This window comes from Panulirus ornatus, chromosome 56 (genome assembly GCF_036320965.1).
Source record: "Panulirus ornatus isolate Po-2019 chromosome 56, ASM3632096v1, whole genome shotgun sequence".
In the NCBI taxonomy this organism is placed as follows: domain Eukaryota; kingdom Metazoa; phylum Arthropoda; class Malacostraca; order Decapoda; family Palinuridae; genus Panulirus; species Panulirus ornatus.
In genome coordinates, this window is record NC_092279.1 from 1,057,392 (window position 1) to 1,076,642 (window position 19,251).

A 19,251-nucleotide genomic window follows, 5' to 3' on the forward strand; every position below is an offset into this window, starting at 1 on the left:
AAGGGTCGTACCGTCGCGCTCAAGGGTCGTAACCGTCGTGCTCAAGGGTCGTACCTTCGCGCTCAAGGGTCGTACCGTGGTGCTCAAGGGTCGTAACCGTCGCGCTCAAGTGTCGTAACCGTCGTGCTCAAGGGTCGTACCGTGGTGCTCAAGGGTCGTCATATCGCAACAGAGACCGACCACCCCCTCTCTCTACACACCTCCGTTGGCTGTGCAGCGCCATGTCTTTATCACAGACAAACCCCCTCACAATGATGAGACAGACAGACAGATTACATCACAATAACGCACGATGATAAATGAATCAAATAAAGACCATGGATAATGAATAAGTATATAAATACGACGCCTCTCCGCTAGCGACGTCACAACATTATAAGAACGACTTCACCTGTTGGTCCTCACTGTATGTACGTCCTCACTGAACTGAAGATGAGGGAACCCCCGGCCTGAGTACCCTCCCGAACCCCCACCTCAAAAAAACAATTTGACTGTGAAAGAGTGGAGAGGTGGAGATAAATATTTAATGAGCGCTGAGCGGCACACAAGAGGTCTACGCCTTCAATTACAGCAGGACAAGAGAAAAGATTTAGGAACGCTTCACTCCCTCACTCACACCCGGAACGCTTCACTCACACCCGGAACGCTTCACTCACTCACACCCGGAACGCTTCACTCACTCACACCCGGAACGCTTCACTCACTCACACCCGGAACGCTTCACTCCCTCACTCACTCACACCCGGAACGCTTAACTCCCTCACTCACTCACTCACACCCGGAACGCTTCACTCCCTCACTCCCGGAACGCTTCACTCCCTCACTCACTCACACCCGGAACGCTTAACTCCCTCACTCACTCACTCACACCCGGAACGCTTCACTCCCTCACTCCCGGAACGCTTCACTCCCTCACTCACTCACACCCGGAACGCTTAACTCCCTCACTCACTCACTCACACCCGGAACGCTTCACTCCCTCACTCCCGGAACGCTTCACTCCCTCACTCACTCACACCCGGAACGCTTCACTCCCTCACTCACTCACACCCGGAACGCTTCACTCCCTCACTCACTCACACCCGGAACGCTTCCCTCCCTCACTCACTCACACCCGGAACGCTTCCCTCCCTCACTCACTCCCTCACTCACACCCGCAGCTCCAAACCTACTCCCAGCGTGGCCCAACCACTTAGTGTATCCAGCATTATTGTACAGTGATAATGATACTAATTGTATTACCACTTCTACTATCATCACTATTACTACTACTACTACTACAACTAATAATAATGATAATAATAATAATGATAATACATGGCATTACACATGACAGCTAGGGAATGGATGTGAGCGAAACACGGTCTTTCTTCGTCTGTTCCTGGCGCTACCTTGCTAACGCCGGAAACGGCGAGCAAGTATGAATTAATAATAATAATAATAATGATACTGATAATAATAATAATAATAATAATAATAATAATAATAATGATACTGATAATAATAATAATAATAATAATAAATAATAATAATAATAATAATAACTAATAATAAATTTGAGGAGTAAAGATAATGATAATTGATATCGATTCAATACCAGAAAACATTCAGATAATCATGATCATTATGATGCTAATCATAGTTATCAATTATTGTCACGATTAAAATAATCACTAAAAGAACACACGGCCACACCCCAGCACAAGCAATACTTCCCCAGCAACAGCACCCCCATAACTATCTACTCTCCACCCCAGCACCATCTACTCTCCACCCCAGCACCATCTACTCTCCACCCCAGTAAAATCTACTCTCCACCCCAGCACCATCTACTCTCCACCCCAGCACCATCTACTCTCCACCCCAGCACCATCTACTCTCCACCCCAGCACCATCTACTCTCCACCCCAGCACCATCTACTCTCCACCCCAGCAACATCTACTCTCCACCCCAGCATCATCTACTCTCCACCCCAGCACCATCTACTCTCCACCCCAGCACCATCTACTCTCCACCCCAGCCTCCCCAGCACCGTCAGTAATATCCTCTTCCCCATCCATCACCATGAACAGCCCATCCCGGTACATGCAACAGCCCAGGTGATGACATACCTCAGGTTCTGTGTTCTCACCCCTTACAATACAGCAGTGTTCTCACTCCTGACACTACAGCAGTGTTCTCACCCCTTACAATACAGCAGTGTTCTCACTCCTGACACTACAGCAGTGTTCTCACCCCTTACAATACAGCAGTGTTCTCGCCCCTTACAATACAGCAGTGTTCTCGCCCCTTACAATACAGCAGTGTTCTCGCCCCTTACAATAAAGCAGTGTTCTCGCCCCTTACAATACAGCAGTGTTCTCATCCCTTACAATACAGCAGTGTTCTCGCCCCTTACAATACAGCAGTGTTCTCGCCCCTTACAATACAGCAGTGTTCTCGCCCCTTACAATACAGCAGTGTTCTCGCCCCTTACAATACAGCAGTGTTCTCGCCCCTTACAATACAGCAGTGTTCTCGCCCCTTACAATACAGCAGTGTTCTCGCCCCTTACAATACAGCAGTGTTCTCATCCCTTACAATACAGCAGTGTTCTCGCCCCTTACAATACAGCAGTGTTCTCGCCCCTTACAATACAGCAGTGTTCTCGCCCCTTACAATACGGCAGTGTTCTCGCCCCTTACAATAAAGCAGTGTTCTCGCCCCTTACAATACAGCAGTGTTCTCGCCCCTTACAATACAGCAGTGTTCTCGCCCCTTACAATACAGCAGTGTTCTCGCCCCTTACAATACAGCAGTGTTCTCGCCCCTTACAATACAGCAGTGTTCTCGCCCCTTACAATACAGCAGTGTTCTCGCCCCTTACAATACAGCAGTGTTCTCGCCCCTTACAATACAGCAGTGTTCTCGCCCCTTACAATACAGCAGTGTTCTCGCCCCTTACAATACAGCAGTGTTCTCGCCCCTTACAATAAAGCAGTGTTCTCGCCCCTTACAATACAGCAGTGTTCTCGCCCCTTACAATACAGCAGTGTTCTCGCCCCTTACAATACAGCAGTGTTCTCGCCCCTTACAATACAGCAGTGTTCTCGCCCCTTACAATACAGCAGTGTTCTCGCCCCTTACAATACAGCAGTGTTCTCGCCCCTTACAATAAAGCAGTGTTCTCGCCCCTTACAATACAGCAGTGTTCTCGCCCCTTACAATACAGCAGTGTTCTCGCCCCTTACAATACAGCAGTGTTCTCGCCCCTTACAATACAGCTGTGTTCTCGCCCCTTACAATACAGCAGTGTTCTCGCCCCTTACAATACAGCAGTGTTCTCGCCCCTTACAATACAGCAGTGTTCTCGCCCCTTACAATACAGCAGTGTTCTCGCCCCTTACAATACAGCAGTGTTCTCGCCCCTTACAATACAGCAGTGTTCTCGCCCCTTACAATACAGCAGTGTTCTCGCCCCTTACAATACAGCAGTGTTCTCGCCCCTTACAATACAGCAGTGTTCTCGCCCCTTACAATACAGCAGTGTTCTCGCCCCTTACAATACAGCAGTGTTCTCGCCCCTTACAATACAGCAGTGTTCTCGCCCCTTACAATACAGCAGTGTTCTCGCCCCTTACAATACAGCAGTGTTCTCGCCCCTTACAATACAGCAGTGTTCTCGCCCCTTACAATACAGCAGTGTTCTCGCCCCTTACAATACAGCAGTGTTCTCGCCCCTTACAATACAGCAGTGTTCTCGCCCCTTACAATACAGCAGTGTTCTCACCCCTTACAATACAGCAGTGTTCTCACCCCTTACAATACAGCAGTGTTCTCACCCCTTACAATACAGCAGTGTTCTCACCCCTTTCAATACAGCAGTGTTCTCACCCCTTACAATACAGCAGTGTTCTCGCCCCTTACAATACAGCAGTGTTCTCACCCCTTACAATACAGCAGTGTTCTCACCCCTTACAAGTGTTCTCTCCCCTTAGAATGGAGTCCTCTTCCCTTACAATACAGCAGTGTCCTCGTCCCATACAATACAGCAGTGTTCTCACCCCTTACAAGTGTTCTCTCCCCTTAGAATGGAGTCCTCTTCCCTTACAATACAGCAGTGTCCTCGTCCCATACAATACAGCAGTGTTCTCTCCCCTTACAATACATCAGTGTTCTCTCCCCTTACAATACATCAGTGTTCTCTCCCTTTACAATAAATCAGTGTTCTCTCCCCTTACAATAAATCAGTGTTCTCTCCCCTTACAATACACGTGTTCTCTCCCCTTACAATACAGCAGTGTTCTCATCCCCCGTACAGTACAATACTGTTGTCTCCCCTTACAATATAAGTGTTCTCGCCCCTTACAAGTGTTCTCCCCCCTTACAATACAGCAGTGTTCTCATCCCCGTACAGTACAATACTGTTGTCTCCCCCTTACAATAAGTGTCCTCGCCCCTTACAAGTGTTCTCCCCCCTTACAATACAGCAATGTTCTCATCCCCGTACAGTACAATACTGTTGTCTCCCCTTACAAGTGTTCTCGCCCAAGTGTTCTCTCCCCTTACAACTAGGGACCATTATGTTCACTTACCTTGAAATGATCAAAGGAGAAGTCCCGGCCTGCTCCCGCTACCGGCGGGAAAAACCAGACTAGTGTTCGAATCCCCCTCGCTCCACCAGCCTCCACAGCCTGAACAACGGAAATGTAAACAGTTTTACAACAATGTGTAAAAAAGATAAAGTTATTTACACACTGTAAAAAAGAGTCACTTGCATTATCAATATTCTCTGGGGTTATCATATGGTGGGGTATTGTGGGGTGCCGAGGTACCACGGTACTTTTGGGGTATTCAACGATGTTAAGGGAGCGTTTAACGAGGGTGGTGGTTTCATGGGGGTTCAACGAGGTTAGGTGGTGGTTTCATGGGGGGTTCAACGAGGTTAAGTGGTGGTTTCATGGGAGAGTTGAACGAGGTTAGACAGTGGCTTCATGAGGGGTTCAACGAGGGGAGGAAGAGGATTCATGGGAGGGTTCAACGAGACAAGACAGTGGCTTTACGAGAGGGTTCAACGGGGCAAGACGGTGGCTTCGTGGTAGGGTTCAACAAGGTCAGACAGTAGCTTCATGGGAGGGTTCAACCATGTTAAACAACGGCTTCAGTGAGAGTGTTCAACGAAGTTAGACCGTCTCCATGGGAGGGTTCAACGAGGCGCTGCGTTAAATGTTACGTAAATAATCCTTACTCACTGAGCAACACAGTCATGTAGTAAAAGGCCATCCTCGTATTCCCACTCACACACACACACACTCACACACACACACACACAACACACACACACACACACACACACACACACACACACACACACACACACACACACACTCACACACACACTCAACACACTCACACATACACACACACACACACACACACACACACAAGGCAAAGATAAACTCAAGTTGTATATACAAATACTCTCATTACTGGACCATAAATTATCACACGATGCGACTCAATGATCTCATTACTGGAGCATAAATTATCACATGACGTAACTAAATGATAACATTACTGGACCATGAATTATCACAAGATGAGACTCGATTATCTCATTACTGGAGCATAAATTATCACGACGTAACTAAATAACATTACTGGAGCATAAATTATCGCATGACGTAACTAAATAATCTCATTACTGGAGCAGAGATTATCATATAACTCAATGATTTCATTACTGGAGCGTAAATTATCATGCATGGCTAAATAATATCATTATTGGCGCATAAATTAACTATTAACTCAATGATTTCGTTACTGGAGCGTAAATTATCACACGTCGTGACTAAATGATAAGGTTAGGGTTCAGTTATCACGACAGACTTCGTGGAGTTAAGTCTCATCTTGGCAACACTGTCCACATAGTTAAGAGCGAAGGAGATGACGTATTCAAGAAGCTTAAATATCAGACAACGTGACATCCTGCGCGCGCGTGCGCGTGTGTGTTACGGGGAGATGGTTTTCATCACTCGTGTTGCCCCGTCTCTTAACTATGTATGTGTGTATGTACAATGTCTTTACTCCTATATGTGTATGCACACAACATACCCCAGCCTAAGCCAAGGTGTACCCATTTATCGACCAGCCCGGAGTGGAGGATGAACACCTGGGATGAGTGGAGGCAAGACTGCCGCGCCCAGGACTCGAACCGAGTTTGTTCCATTCATTCACTTGTTATAATAGTAATTATCTATCTATATATATATATATATATATATATATATATATATATATATATATATATATATATATATATAATATATATATATATATATTTTTTTTTTTTTTCAAACTACTCGCCATTTCCCGCGTTAGCGAGGTAGCGTTACGAACAGAGGACTGGGCCATTGAGGGAATATCCTCACCAGGCCCCCTTCTCTGTTCCTTCTTTTGGAAAATTAAAAAAAAAATTTGAGAGGGGAGGATTTCCAGCCCCCCGCTCCCTCCCCTTTTAGTCGCCTTCTACGACACGCAGGGAATACGTGGGAAGTATTCTTTCTCCCCTATCCCCAGGGATAATATATATATATATATATATATATATATATATATATATATATATATATATATATATATATATATATATATATATATATATATATATATATATATATATAGTCCTATGAATCCACGGGGAAAATGAAACACGAAAAGTTCCCAAGTGCACTTTCGTGTAATAATCACGTCATCAGGGGAGACACAAGAGAGAAATATAAGTCAGTTGATATACATCGAAGAGACGAAGCTAGGCCGCCATTTGGGAACTTTTCGTGTTTCATTTTCCCCGTGGACTCAATAGGAATATCTGGATCACGCGCAAAATTGTGATCCTTTCCAATATATATATATATATATATATATATATATATATATATATATATATATATATATATTGGTGGTATGTTCTATGATTGTTCTATCCTGACATCGTTCGAAGAACAGATCAGTCTGTTCATCTTCAAACAGGTTGAAAATCCTAGACATTGCCTTACTCTTCCATCTCCCATGGCCGACTCAAGACCTCCAGTTGCCACATAAATGACTGCGTTCCGTGTGGCTACCACGATTACATCATCTACACAGGTCTTACCTCACCCCTTCTTCTACTGACAACCTCATCTACCACCACAGCCGAACTAATGCGTCACACAATCTCTTTTCCTGTTCGTGTATCACATGTAAAGTTCTCATTAACCATGGCGGGATGTGCGAAGATACACACACACACACACACACACACACACACACACACACACACACACACACATCAGCCTAAGCCAAGTACCAATTTATCGACCACCCCCCGAGGGGAGGATGAACACCTTGGTTGAAGGTGTGGGCCGACTGCCACGCCCAGGATTCCAACCTATGCGGGTCGGACCCTAGGCTGACCCGCCCTGACTCATGGTCAGTAACGCTAACCACTTCACCACGGAGGCCAGCGTAGGTGCGTGCGCGCAGAGAACTCTCAGCACGGAATTACGGCCCTTATGTCCTGTTCTTGAGACGAATCATCCGCAGTAAAGAGACAGGGTTGGGCCTGCAGTGGGTCGTGGTGATCACAGCCACCCAATACAGGGTCATCGAGCCTCTGGCAGCCACCGGAGGATCCATGGGACGAACGGTAAACATAGGAGGAAAATCTGAGTGTGTGTGTGTGTGTGTGTGTGTGTGTGTGTGTGTGTGTGGCAGCGGCGGGAATCAAGGAATGAATATCGACTCGACAATATATTGATTCGGCTTTATGTCGAACTTCGACGTGGTCAGGTGGGCTTGTCGATACACGAGGGGGACGTATGTAGATACTCCAACCACCGTGGCTGTGAGGGACCAGCGCGGCCCATGTGTTTATGAGTAATTTACTCTCATGATGTGATGTAGACGGTTGTGGCCCCACCCGCTCCTCTCGCGGCTCCTCCCCGGGGCGAATAATAAGGCCTTACGTCACCTAGACACAGAGGAGATTTTTGATCCATCTGGTGCGTGTGGTGTGGCCAGAGCCCCCACCGGAGAAGCGTCCTTGTGGCATCAGGGCGCAGAGGGCATCTGCGCTCTGCGTGGGTGACTGCTTTTACCACCTCCCCTCCCTCACGCCCCCACCACGAAGGTCAGAGTGATAAGACCTTCGGGACCGCGAGGAAGACGAAGAAGTAGAAGGTCCCCCTGTCGTGACGCCCTCGTGAGGTACTCGAGACCGGGCGCCAGCGTGTGATCCATGGTCATCAAGGTACACCAGTGTTGATATACCGGGCGCCAGCGTGTGATCCATGGTCATCAAGGTACACCAGTGTTGATATACCGGGCGCCAGCGTGTGATCCATGGTCATCAAGGTACACCAGTGTTGATATACCGGGCGCCATCGTGTGATCCATGGTCATCAAGGTACACCAGTGTTGATATACCGGGCGCCAGCGTGTGATCCATGGTCATCAAGGTACACCAGTGTTAATCAAGTGCAATGATGACGCATTGACGGACTTTGATTGGAGGCGCTAAGAGCCTGCTTAAGTAGAAGGGTGTGCCTCTCCCTTCCTCCCTCCCTCCAAAGCCCCTCCCTTCTCTTCCTCCAAATTCCCCCCGCCACTCCTTGCAAATCTGTCCCTCCGGAGGATATCCGAGCTACCTCGTCTGTCTGTTTCCACGTTCATCCTCGCCCGAGTGGTGACTTACGGCCGTCTCTACCCCACCATGAATGAGGGTGGCCCTACTTACTGACTTAACGAGATTCTGTCAAAAGACAAGGCGAGCGCGTAGCGCTCACCACTGGGAAATCTAGAGTCGAGAGGAAGAGGCCGTGTGAGCTTACGTGCTGTCAAGGGTTATGTCCGAGATGGAGAGCTTGTATGTCTGTAGACCGAATGCCAGCAGACCAACGTGTGGGTGAAGCAGACGGGGAAAAGAGCTGTTATTCGACAGCCACTGAAGTGATGGTCAGCTGCACAGCCGTCACTAACCTCCTCACCCTCCCCCCTGGCGGGTAGCACCGGTAATATACCTCCCTGGTAGGTGGTTGCCCACCACCTACCATCTAGACAGAGAGAGAGAGAGAGAGAGAGAGAGAGAGAGAGAGAGAGAGAGAGAGAGAGAGAGAGAGAGAGAGAGAGAGAGAGAGAGACCCTTACAGAATATTCTTTCAATATTCTAAGGTTTCCTTCCAAGAAAACACTGGACTTTGCTTTCGGGCCACAAGGCTTGCCACAGATGGATTTCAAAGCAAATGTTGGGTATCGGTTCCCCATTACCTGTGTATGTAGGTCTGTGTGTTATGTCTGTACTGTCTGTGCATGTATGTAGGTCTGTGTGTTATGTCTGTACTGTCTGTGTATGTATGTATGTAGGTCTGTGTGTTATGTCTGTACTGTCTGTGCATGTATGTAGGTCTGTGTGTTATGTCTGTAGTGTCTGTGTATGTATGTATGTAGGTCTGTGTGTTATGTCTGTACTGTCTGTGCATGTATGTAGGTCTGTGTGTTATGTCTGTACTGTCTGTGCATGTATGTAGGTCTGTGTGTTATGTCTGTACTGTCTGTGCATGTATGTAGGTCTGTGTGTTATGTCTGTACTGTCTGTGTATGTATGTAGGTCTATGTGTTATGTCTGTACTGTCTGTGCATGTATGTAGGTCTGTGTGTTATGTCTGTACTGTCTGTGCATGTATGTAGGTCTGTGTGAAGGCTGTGCTACATCAAGGTTTGGGTGATGTATACAACTATGTCTAGACTGTAGTAGTGACAGAAGGCCATGCGGTAGTGACAGAAGACCATGTGGTAGTGACAGAAGACCATGTGGTAGTGACAGAAGACCATGTGGTAGTGACAGAAGACCATGTGGTAGTGACAGAGGACCATGTGGTAGTGACAGAGGACCATGTGGTAGTGACAGAAGACCATGTGGTAGTGACAGAAGACTGGTCTTCAATATCACCACCAAACAACAAATGTGAGTCAATACACGCTTGAGAATAATCTAGTGTAGTATAATATTGTGTCGGACCTTAGCGGGGGGCCAGCCAATTAATGGACACGAGTAACTTAACGCTCCATTACAGAAATTGGAACACTTAACTATTTTCCATGGGTTATAATTGTAATGACAATACATCGCCACGCAATTTCCAACTTAACAACACACACAATTATATATATATATATATATATATATATATATATATATATATATATATATATATATATATATATATATATATATATATATATAAACATATATTGCTTTGTCGCTGTCTCCCGCGTTAGCGGGGTAGCGTAAGGAAACGGACGAAAGAATGGCCCAACCCACCCACATACACATGTATATACATACACGTCCACACACGCACATATACATACCAATACATTTCTTTTCTTTCTTTTCTTTTAAACTATTTGCCATTTCCCGCGTTGGCGAGGTAGCGTTAAGAACAGAGGACTGGGCCTTTTTTGGAATATCCTCACCTGGCCCCCTCTGTTCCTTCTTTTGGAAAATTAAAAAAAAAAAAACGAGAGGGGAGGATTTCCAGCCCCCCGCTCCCTCCCCTTTTAGTCGCCTTCTACGACACGCAGGGAATACGTGGGAAGTATTCTTAATCCCCTATCCCCAATACATTTCACCGTATAAATATATATGTACATACACAGACATATACATATATACACATGTACATAATTCATACTTACTGCCTTTATTCATTCTCGTCGCCACCCCGCCACACATGAAATGACAACCTCCTCCCCCCACACGCGCGCGAGGTAGCGTTAGGAAAAGATAACAAAGGCCACATTCGTTCACACTCAGTCTCTAGCTGTCATGTTTAATGCATCGAAACCACTGCTCCCTTTCCACATCCAGGCCCCACAAAACTTTTCATGGTTTACCCCAGACGCTTCACATGCCTTGGTTAAATCCACTGACAGCACGTCGACCCCGGTATACCACATCGTTCTGATTCACTATTCCTTGTACGCCTTTCACCCTCCTTCATGTTCAGGCCCCGGTTGCTCAAAATCTTTTTCACTTTATCCTTCCATTTCCAATTTGGTCTCCCACTTCTCCTCGTTCCCTCCACCTCTGACACATACATCCTCTTTGTCAATCTTTCTTCACCCATTCTCTCCATGTGGCCAAACCATTTCAAAACACCCTCTTCTGCTCTTTCTCAACCACACTCTTTTCATTACCACACACCTCTCTTACCCTTTCATTACTTACTCGATCAAACCACCTCACACAACATGTTCTCAAACATCTCATTTCCAACACATCCATCCTCCTTCGCACGACCCTATCTATAGTCCACGCCTCGTTGGAACCACTATTCCTTCAAACATACCCATTTTTGCTTTCCGAGATAATGTTCTCACCTTCCACACATTTTAAAACTCTTCACTTCCTCCAATTTTTCTACATTCAAACTCACCTCCCAATTGACTTGTTCCTCAACCATACTGTACCTAATAACCTTGCTCTTATTCACATCTACTCTAAGCTTTCTTCATTCACACTTTACCAAACTCAGTTACCCGCCTCTGCAGTTTCTCACACAAATCGGCCACCAGCGCTGTATCATCAGCGATCAACGGCTGACTCACTTCCCAAGCCCTCTCAGCCACAACAGACTGCATACTTGCCGCTCTCTTCAAAACTCTTGCATTCACCTCCCTAACAACCCCATTCATAAACAAATCAATCATGGAGACATCACGCACCCCTGCCGCAAACCAACATTCACTGAGAACCAAACCCTTTCCTCTCTTCTTACTCGTACACATGCCCACACACGCACATATACATACATATACATTTCACCGTATACATACATATACATGCTCAGACAAACATATATACACATGTACATATTCATAATTGCTGCCTTCATCCATTCACCCCTACACACACGAAATAGCATCCCCACCCTCCAGCGAGGTAGCACCAGGAAGACAAAAAAAGGCCACATTCGTTCACACTGTCTCTAGCTATCAAGTGTAATGCACCGAAACCACAGCTCCCTTTCCATATCCAGGCCCTACAAAGCTTTCCATGGTTTACCCCAGAAGCTTTACATGCCCTGGTTCAATCCATTGACAGCACTTCTCGTTCCCTCCACCTCTGACACATATATCCTCTTTGTCAATCTGTATATCATATATATATATATATATATATATATATATATATATATATATATATATATATATATATATAAAGAATATATGGTGTGGGAGGCAAGTTGTTAGAAACAGTGAAAAGTTTTTATCGAGGATGTAAGGCATGTGTACGTGTAGGAAGAGAGGAAAGTGATTGGTTCTCAGTGAATGTAGGTTTGCGGCAGGGGTGTGTGATGTCTCCACGATTGTTTAATTTGTTTATGGATGGGGTCGTTAGGGAGGTGAATGCAAGAGTTTTGGAAAGAGGGGCAAGTATGAAGTCTGTTGTAGATGAGAGAGCTTGGGAAGCGAGTCAGTTGTTGTTCGCTGATGATACAGCGCTGGTGGCTGATTCATGTGAGAAACTGCAGAAGCTGGTGACTGAGTTTGGTAAAGTGTGTGAAAGAAGAAAGTTAAGAGTAAATGTGAATAAGAGCAAGGTTATTAGGTACAGTAGGGTTGAGGGTCAAGTCAATTGGGAGGTAAATTTGAATGGAGAAAAACTGGAGGAAGTAAAGTGTTTTAGATATCTGGGAGTGGATCTGGCAGCGGATGGAACCATGGAAGCGGAAGTGAATCATAGGGTGGGGGAGGGGGGCGAAAATCCTGTGGAGCCTTGAAGAATGTGTGGAAGTCGAGAACATTATCTCGGAAAGCAAAAATGGGTATGTTTGAAGGAATTGTGGTTCCAACAATGTTGTATGGTTGCGAGGCCTGGGCTATGGATAGAGTTGTGCGCAGGAGGGTGGATGTGCTGGAAATGAGATGTTTGAGGACTATGTGTGGTGTGAGGTGGTTTGATCGAGTAAGTAATGTAAGGGTAAGAGAGATGTGTGGAAATAAACAGAGCGTGGTTGAGAGAGCAGAAGAGGGTGTTTTGAAATGGTTTGGGCACATGGAGAGAATGAGTGAGGAAAGGTTGACCAAGAGGATATATGTGTCGCAGGTGGAGGGAACGAGGAGAAGTGGGAGACCAAATTGGAGGTGGAAAGATGGAGTGAAAAAGATTTTGAGTGATCGGGGCCTGAACATGCAGGAGGGTGAAAGGCGGGCAAGGAATAGAGTGAATTGGATCGATGTGGTATACCGGGGTTGACCTCCTGTCAGCGGATTGAATCAGGGCATGTGAAGCGTCTGGGGTAAACCATGCAAAGTTGTGTGGGGCCTGGATGTGGAAAGGGAGCTGTGGTTTCGGGCATTATTGCATGACAGCTAGAGACTGAGTGTGAACGAATGGGGCCTTTGTTGTCTTTTCCTAGCGCTACCTCGCACACATGAGGGGGGAGGGGGATGGTATTCCATGTGTGGCGAGGTGGCGATGGGAATGAATAAAGGCAGACAGTGTGAACTGTATGCATGGGTATATATGTATGTGTCTGTGTGTGTGTATATATATATATATATGTGTACACTGAGATGTATAGGTTTGTATATTTGCGTGTGTGGACGTGTATGTATATACATGTGTATGGGGGTGGGTTGGGCCATTTCTTTCGTCTGTTTCCTTGCGCTACCTCGCAAACGCGGGAGACAGCGACAAAGCAAAATAAATAAATAGATAAATAAATAAATATATATATATATATATATATATATATATATATATATATATATATATATATATATATATATATATTTTCTTTTCTTTCAAACTATTTGCCATTTCCCGCATTAGCGAGGTAGCGTTAAGAACAGAGGAGTGGGCCTTTGAGGGAATACCCTCACCTGGCCCAATTTTCTGTTCCTTCTTTTGGAAAATTAAAAAAAAAAAAAAACCGAGAGGGGAGGATTTCCAGCCCCCCCGCTCCCTCCACTTTTAGTCGCCTTCTACGACACGCAGGGAATACGTGGGAGGTATTCTTTCTCCCCTATCCCCAGGGATATATATATATATATATATATATATATATATATATATATATATATATATATATATATATATATGAATGAGGGTATGACCATGTGTTTCATGTACTAAATAAGACAACTTCCAACTTCAATTTCAGAATTACAGAAAGCCCGAACTACCAGAAGCCACAGAGACGAGAATACCATCTCCAACACTGCTGTGAAACCAGAGCTCTTGTGAAGCTAAAATGATCTTAAAATAATGGATACATAAAGTTGTTTTCCCACATAATAAAAAAGATCTCAGCAGGCCAGGGGAGGCAATGCCCCTGGGTGCTTGCTTGCAGGATCCTGACGTTCGTGGAGGCCTCGAACATTTATGTGACGCTTGACTAAGCACTTCTGCAGGTTTTATGGTCGCCGGGAAACAAGAATCAGTATGAACACCTTCCGCCTATATTTCCTCCCTCCCTCCTCTGACTGCAGTTCCTCGGTTTTATTCGTCTCTTTTCTTAACCTCTTAAGATCTTACTTTACAAAACGTGTGTCAAACCGGCTCAGGAACGTAATATTGTATGATAAATGGAAATATCACGTTTAATTATGGCAGGGGTGTCTGAGCGTCTTCACCTCATTCAATGATTATAATGGCTTGGTAATGTTCTCCCAATTGTTCTCCATGTTATTTAAATGCACAATATTTTCTTGTTATCCGTATAGTTTACCGATACTCTCTCATCCCAATCTCTTACGTGCCCTTTGTTTCGGCCCCCTGCACCTTCTTACTGCTTTCTCTTGTACATCTCCCAGACACACGCACTCCTTCCTTGTAAGTATCGCCATACATCTATCTTTTCTCTTTCTATTGAAATTAAATTTAATCTTCCCACCATTCACTACCCTTAAACGCCCACATCCCACCTCCAGCATGCTGCACACTTCACCGGCACCAATAGGCAATGCTTCCCAGAATACCCTCCATTCCCAGTCCACTCCCCTAATTCGTTTACTCTCACTTTATGCCATTCTTTACCAATAGTCCCTTGGTATCCTTTCACATAAGCCTCACAAAAGCCTCTTTCCCAATCTCACTCACTTTCGTCATCCTCCTCAACCCCAAGGCATTTCATTTTAGTAAAGCTGCTGCAAACTTTCCCCACTCGCCTCCACCAAAAAGTCAGTGGTCAATCCACCACCTAACCTACACTTCTTTGCACATGCACATCCAATAGGCTCTCCTTTGCATGCTTGTCGACTCGTACATAATCAACTCGTACATAATCCAATAAAACCCGTTCATCCTTTACTCCACTCGCCTACATTTCCTTATATATGCACCTTTTTCATTTAAAATGTCTTTCTTTTTGCATACAACACAAGATATTCGCCCTTTTCAATTACCCTGGATGACCCATGCCTCCTTACTATCAACTGCTATATCACCCACACTTGCATTAAATTCGCCCATCGCATACTCAAATCACACGCATCAAAATTACTGACGCACTCACTCAGTTCTTCCTAAAACAGTTGCCTCTCTTCCTCACTCCTCTTGCTACCAGGGACACGAGCAATGGTAAGTACCCATCACTCGCAACCCAATCTTATTCTCACCCACATTAGTCTGGTGCTCACTTCCTTTCACTCCTTAACACATTCTCATAACTCCTCCTCCAGTTAGAGTGCCACCCCCTCACACTAACCCCAGAGATTACCTCTATCCCCTTCTTTGCTCTCACTCTCACACAAACTCCAGAGTTTACCTCTACCCCTCCTTTGCTTTCACCCTCACAGTAACCCCAGAGTTCACCTCAACCCTCTCCTTTGCCCTCACCCTCACCCCAGAGTTCACCTCAACCCTTTCCTTTGCCCTCACCCTCACCCCAGAGTTCACCTCAACCCTCACCCCAGAGTTCACCCCATCCCTCTTCTTTGCCCTCACCCTCACCCCAGAGTTCACCTCAACCCTCTCCTTCGCTCTCACCCTCACCCCTTCTCCTCCCTTACCCTTTACCTTTGTGTCCCTTAGAGCCAGAACATCCAGGTTTCTCTCCCAAAACATACAGCTTGCCTCTCCCTTCTCAACCCGTTTATACATCTACGCACATTCAGACACGCAAGCAGTAACAAACATAATAATATTGATAAGAATACCAATACTACTACTACTAATAATAATAAATACATAATGTTGATAATAAATAATAATGATAATAATGAAAAATGATAATGAACAAAAAATAGATAAACAATAAATAATAATGATAAATAATGATTAATAGTAATGATAATAATAATAAAAATAGCGTAATGGTAATGATGGTGATAACGATAAGCGAGAGCCACGTCCACGTCACGTATCAATGGTTCGTCATGATTCGCTACAGAAGATGAAATGGGTAATGGCGACTCGCTTGGCTGGGTCGTGCAGGCAACATTGTTGTTGTTGCCTGGCAGCGCCGCCAGTCGGCGTACGATCAATCTCCCACGCGGGATACGGCGATGAACGATCAGTCTCCCTCCTCCTCGCATGGCAAGGCCGCCAAATATCATTCTTCTTAAATTGATGATACGGCGATGAATGATCATTGCAGTGGATTGTGGCACGTGCAGGGGGGAGGAGTTAGTCTGTCGTAAACACACACACACAAACATACCTCACGCCTATGTTTATCCAGCTCGCCCAAATCTTTAAAGTTCCTGTATGATCCGTTAACATAGTGTCCATCATGGCCTCCCGGTTCTGTCACACCTGCAATGCCTCGGCTGTGTTATCTTCAGCCAAATGGCTGCCTACATGCAGTAAATGATTATCATTTATCTATCCACTAACACAGGCTGCACGGAGGAAATGCCTCGTCCAGCACAGCATGACCTCCCCAAGGATAACACGCACGCCCTCTGGCATGAGACAATCCAAAACTTCTCCATAAAGTCATCAGCTCAAAGGCAGGAGGAACTCAGGTTGGGTACCGAGGGTAAGCAGCTGGTGAGTGTTATGTACACATATAGACAACTATATATATATATATATATATATATATATATATATATATATATATATATATATATATATATTTTCTTTTAAACTATTCGCCATTTCCCGCGTTAGCGAGGTAGCGTTAAGAACAGAGGACTGGGCCTTTTTTGGAATATCCTCACCTGGCCCCCTCTGTTCCTTCTTTTGGAAAATTAAAAAAAAAAACGAGATGGGAGGATTTCCAGCCCCCCGCTCCCTCCCCTTTTAGTCGCCTTCTACGACACGCAGGGAGTACGTGGGAAGTATTCTTAATCCCCTGTCCCCAGGGATAATATATATATATATATATATATATATATATATATATATATATATATATATATATATATATATATATATATATATATATATATATATAATTTTTTTCATACTATTTTCCATTTCCCGCGTTAGTGAGGTAGCATTAAGAACAGAGGACTGAGACTGAGGGAATATCCTCACTTGGCCCCCTTCTCTGTTCGTTCTTTTGGAAAATCAAAAACGAGAGGGGAGGATTTCCAGCCCCCCGCTCTCTCCCCTTTTAGTCGCCTTGTACGACACGCAGGAAATACGTGGGAAGTATTCTTTCTCCCCTATCCCCAGGTATATATATATATATATATAATCATACAATCCTCCAATAGCCAGGATCGAACCCGGGACCCCTGTGCAACAGGCGGGAGCGCTACCGCTAGGCTATGATCGATCCTGGCTGTTGGAGGTTTGTATGTTCTATGAAGGTGCGCGTTCATATGCACTTTGTTCGTAGTCATATACCTGAGCGTTGTACAGTTAGGTTTGGTACAATGCTATCTGCTGGCTGTGTGCGCCTGTTGGGAAATGACCGGTGTAGACCCCGATGCTCACCAACGTGAGACGAAGGGTATTCGAGTACATAGTATTCGAATAGTTACTTCCCTATCAGGAGCGATATATAGTTTTTTTTTTTATACTTAACCGCTGTTTCCCGAGTCAGAGGTAGCGCCAGGAAACAGACGAAGAATGGTCCATCCACTCATATACACATCTGCATAAACGACCATGCACGCACATATACATACACATACATATGTACATATTCATGCCTGCCCTCATCCATTCCGTCGCTACCTCGCCACACAGAAAATAGCTGAAGCGGGGGCTAGCGACGCTAATGAAGTGCGATTTCACACACACACAATATATATATATATATATATATATATATATATATATATATATATATATATATATATATATATATATATATATATGAAATCGCACTTTAGTAGTTCATACAATTCTGTTTAACATGTAATTTTACCATACACGTGGCACGACATGTTTCGCGAAGACAATCCACCTCATCAGGATCCACCAGTACTTAACCAAGTTAATAAAAATCCCATCACACTTGGTTCCCGCCGTCCAACACCAATCTGTACAGACCAACCACTGTCTGCTTTGTCTGCCAGTAACCATTGGGAGAGAGAGTGATTAAGGGGGTTCACGTGGCGGCGTGACCTCCCTTATATTATAAATTATATATAATATATTGTCTTGGACAATCACAAGTTTACCAAATGGCGCTCTAGCTACGTCTCTTCTTTTTATATCTACTGTTTTACATTTCTCTCTTGTATCTCCCCTGATGATGTGATTATTACACAAAAGTGCACTTGGGAACTTAACGTGTTTCATTTTCCCCGTGGACTCAGGAATATATATATATATATATATATATATATATATATATATATATATATATATATATATATATATATTCCTGAGTTATATGGTTTCAGTGCATTATTACATGACAGCTAGAGACTGAGTGTGAACGAATGGGGCCTTTGTTGTCTTTTCCCAGCGCTACCTCGCACACATGTGGGGGGCGGGGGTTGTTATTCCATGTGTGGCGGGGTGGTGATGGGATTGAATAAAGGCAGACAGTATGAATTATGTACATGTGTATATATGTATATATATATATATATATATATATATATATATATATATATATATATTTTTTTTTTTTTTTTTTCAAACTATTCGCCATTTCCCGCATCAGCGAGGTAGCGTTAAGAACAGAAGACTGGGCCTTTTTCGGAATATCCTCACCTGGCCCCCTCTGTTCCTTCTTTTGGAAAATTAAAAAAAAAAACGAGAGGGGAGGATTTCCAGCCCCCCGCTCCCTCCCCTTTAAGTCGCCTTCTAC

General features: G+C 44.7%; 1 protein-coding gene across 2 annotated transcripts in view; it reads right to left on the reverse strand.

Moving 5' to 3' along the window:
• LOC139765812 (uncharacterized) overlaps positions 1–19,251 on the reverse strand; it is a 794,527-nt gene that overhangs the window by 737,190 nt on the left and 38,086 nt on the right. For both annotated transcript variants that reach the window (XM_071693606.1, XM_071693607.1), the window contains exon 2: positions 4,576–4,674. In XM_071693606.1, coding sequence (XP_071549707.1) covers positions 4,576–4,674 — 99 coding nt within the window. The remainder of the gene's footprint in view (positions 1–4,575; positions 4,675–19,251) is intronic.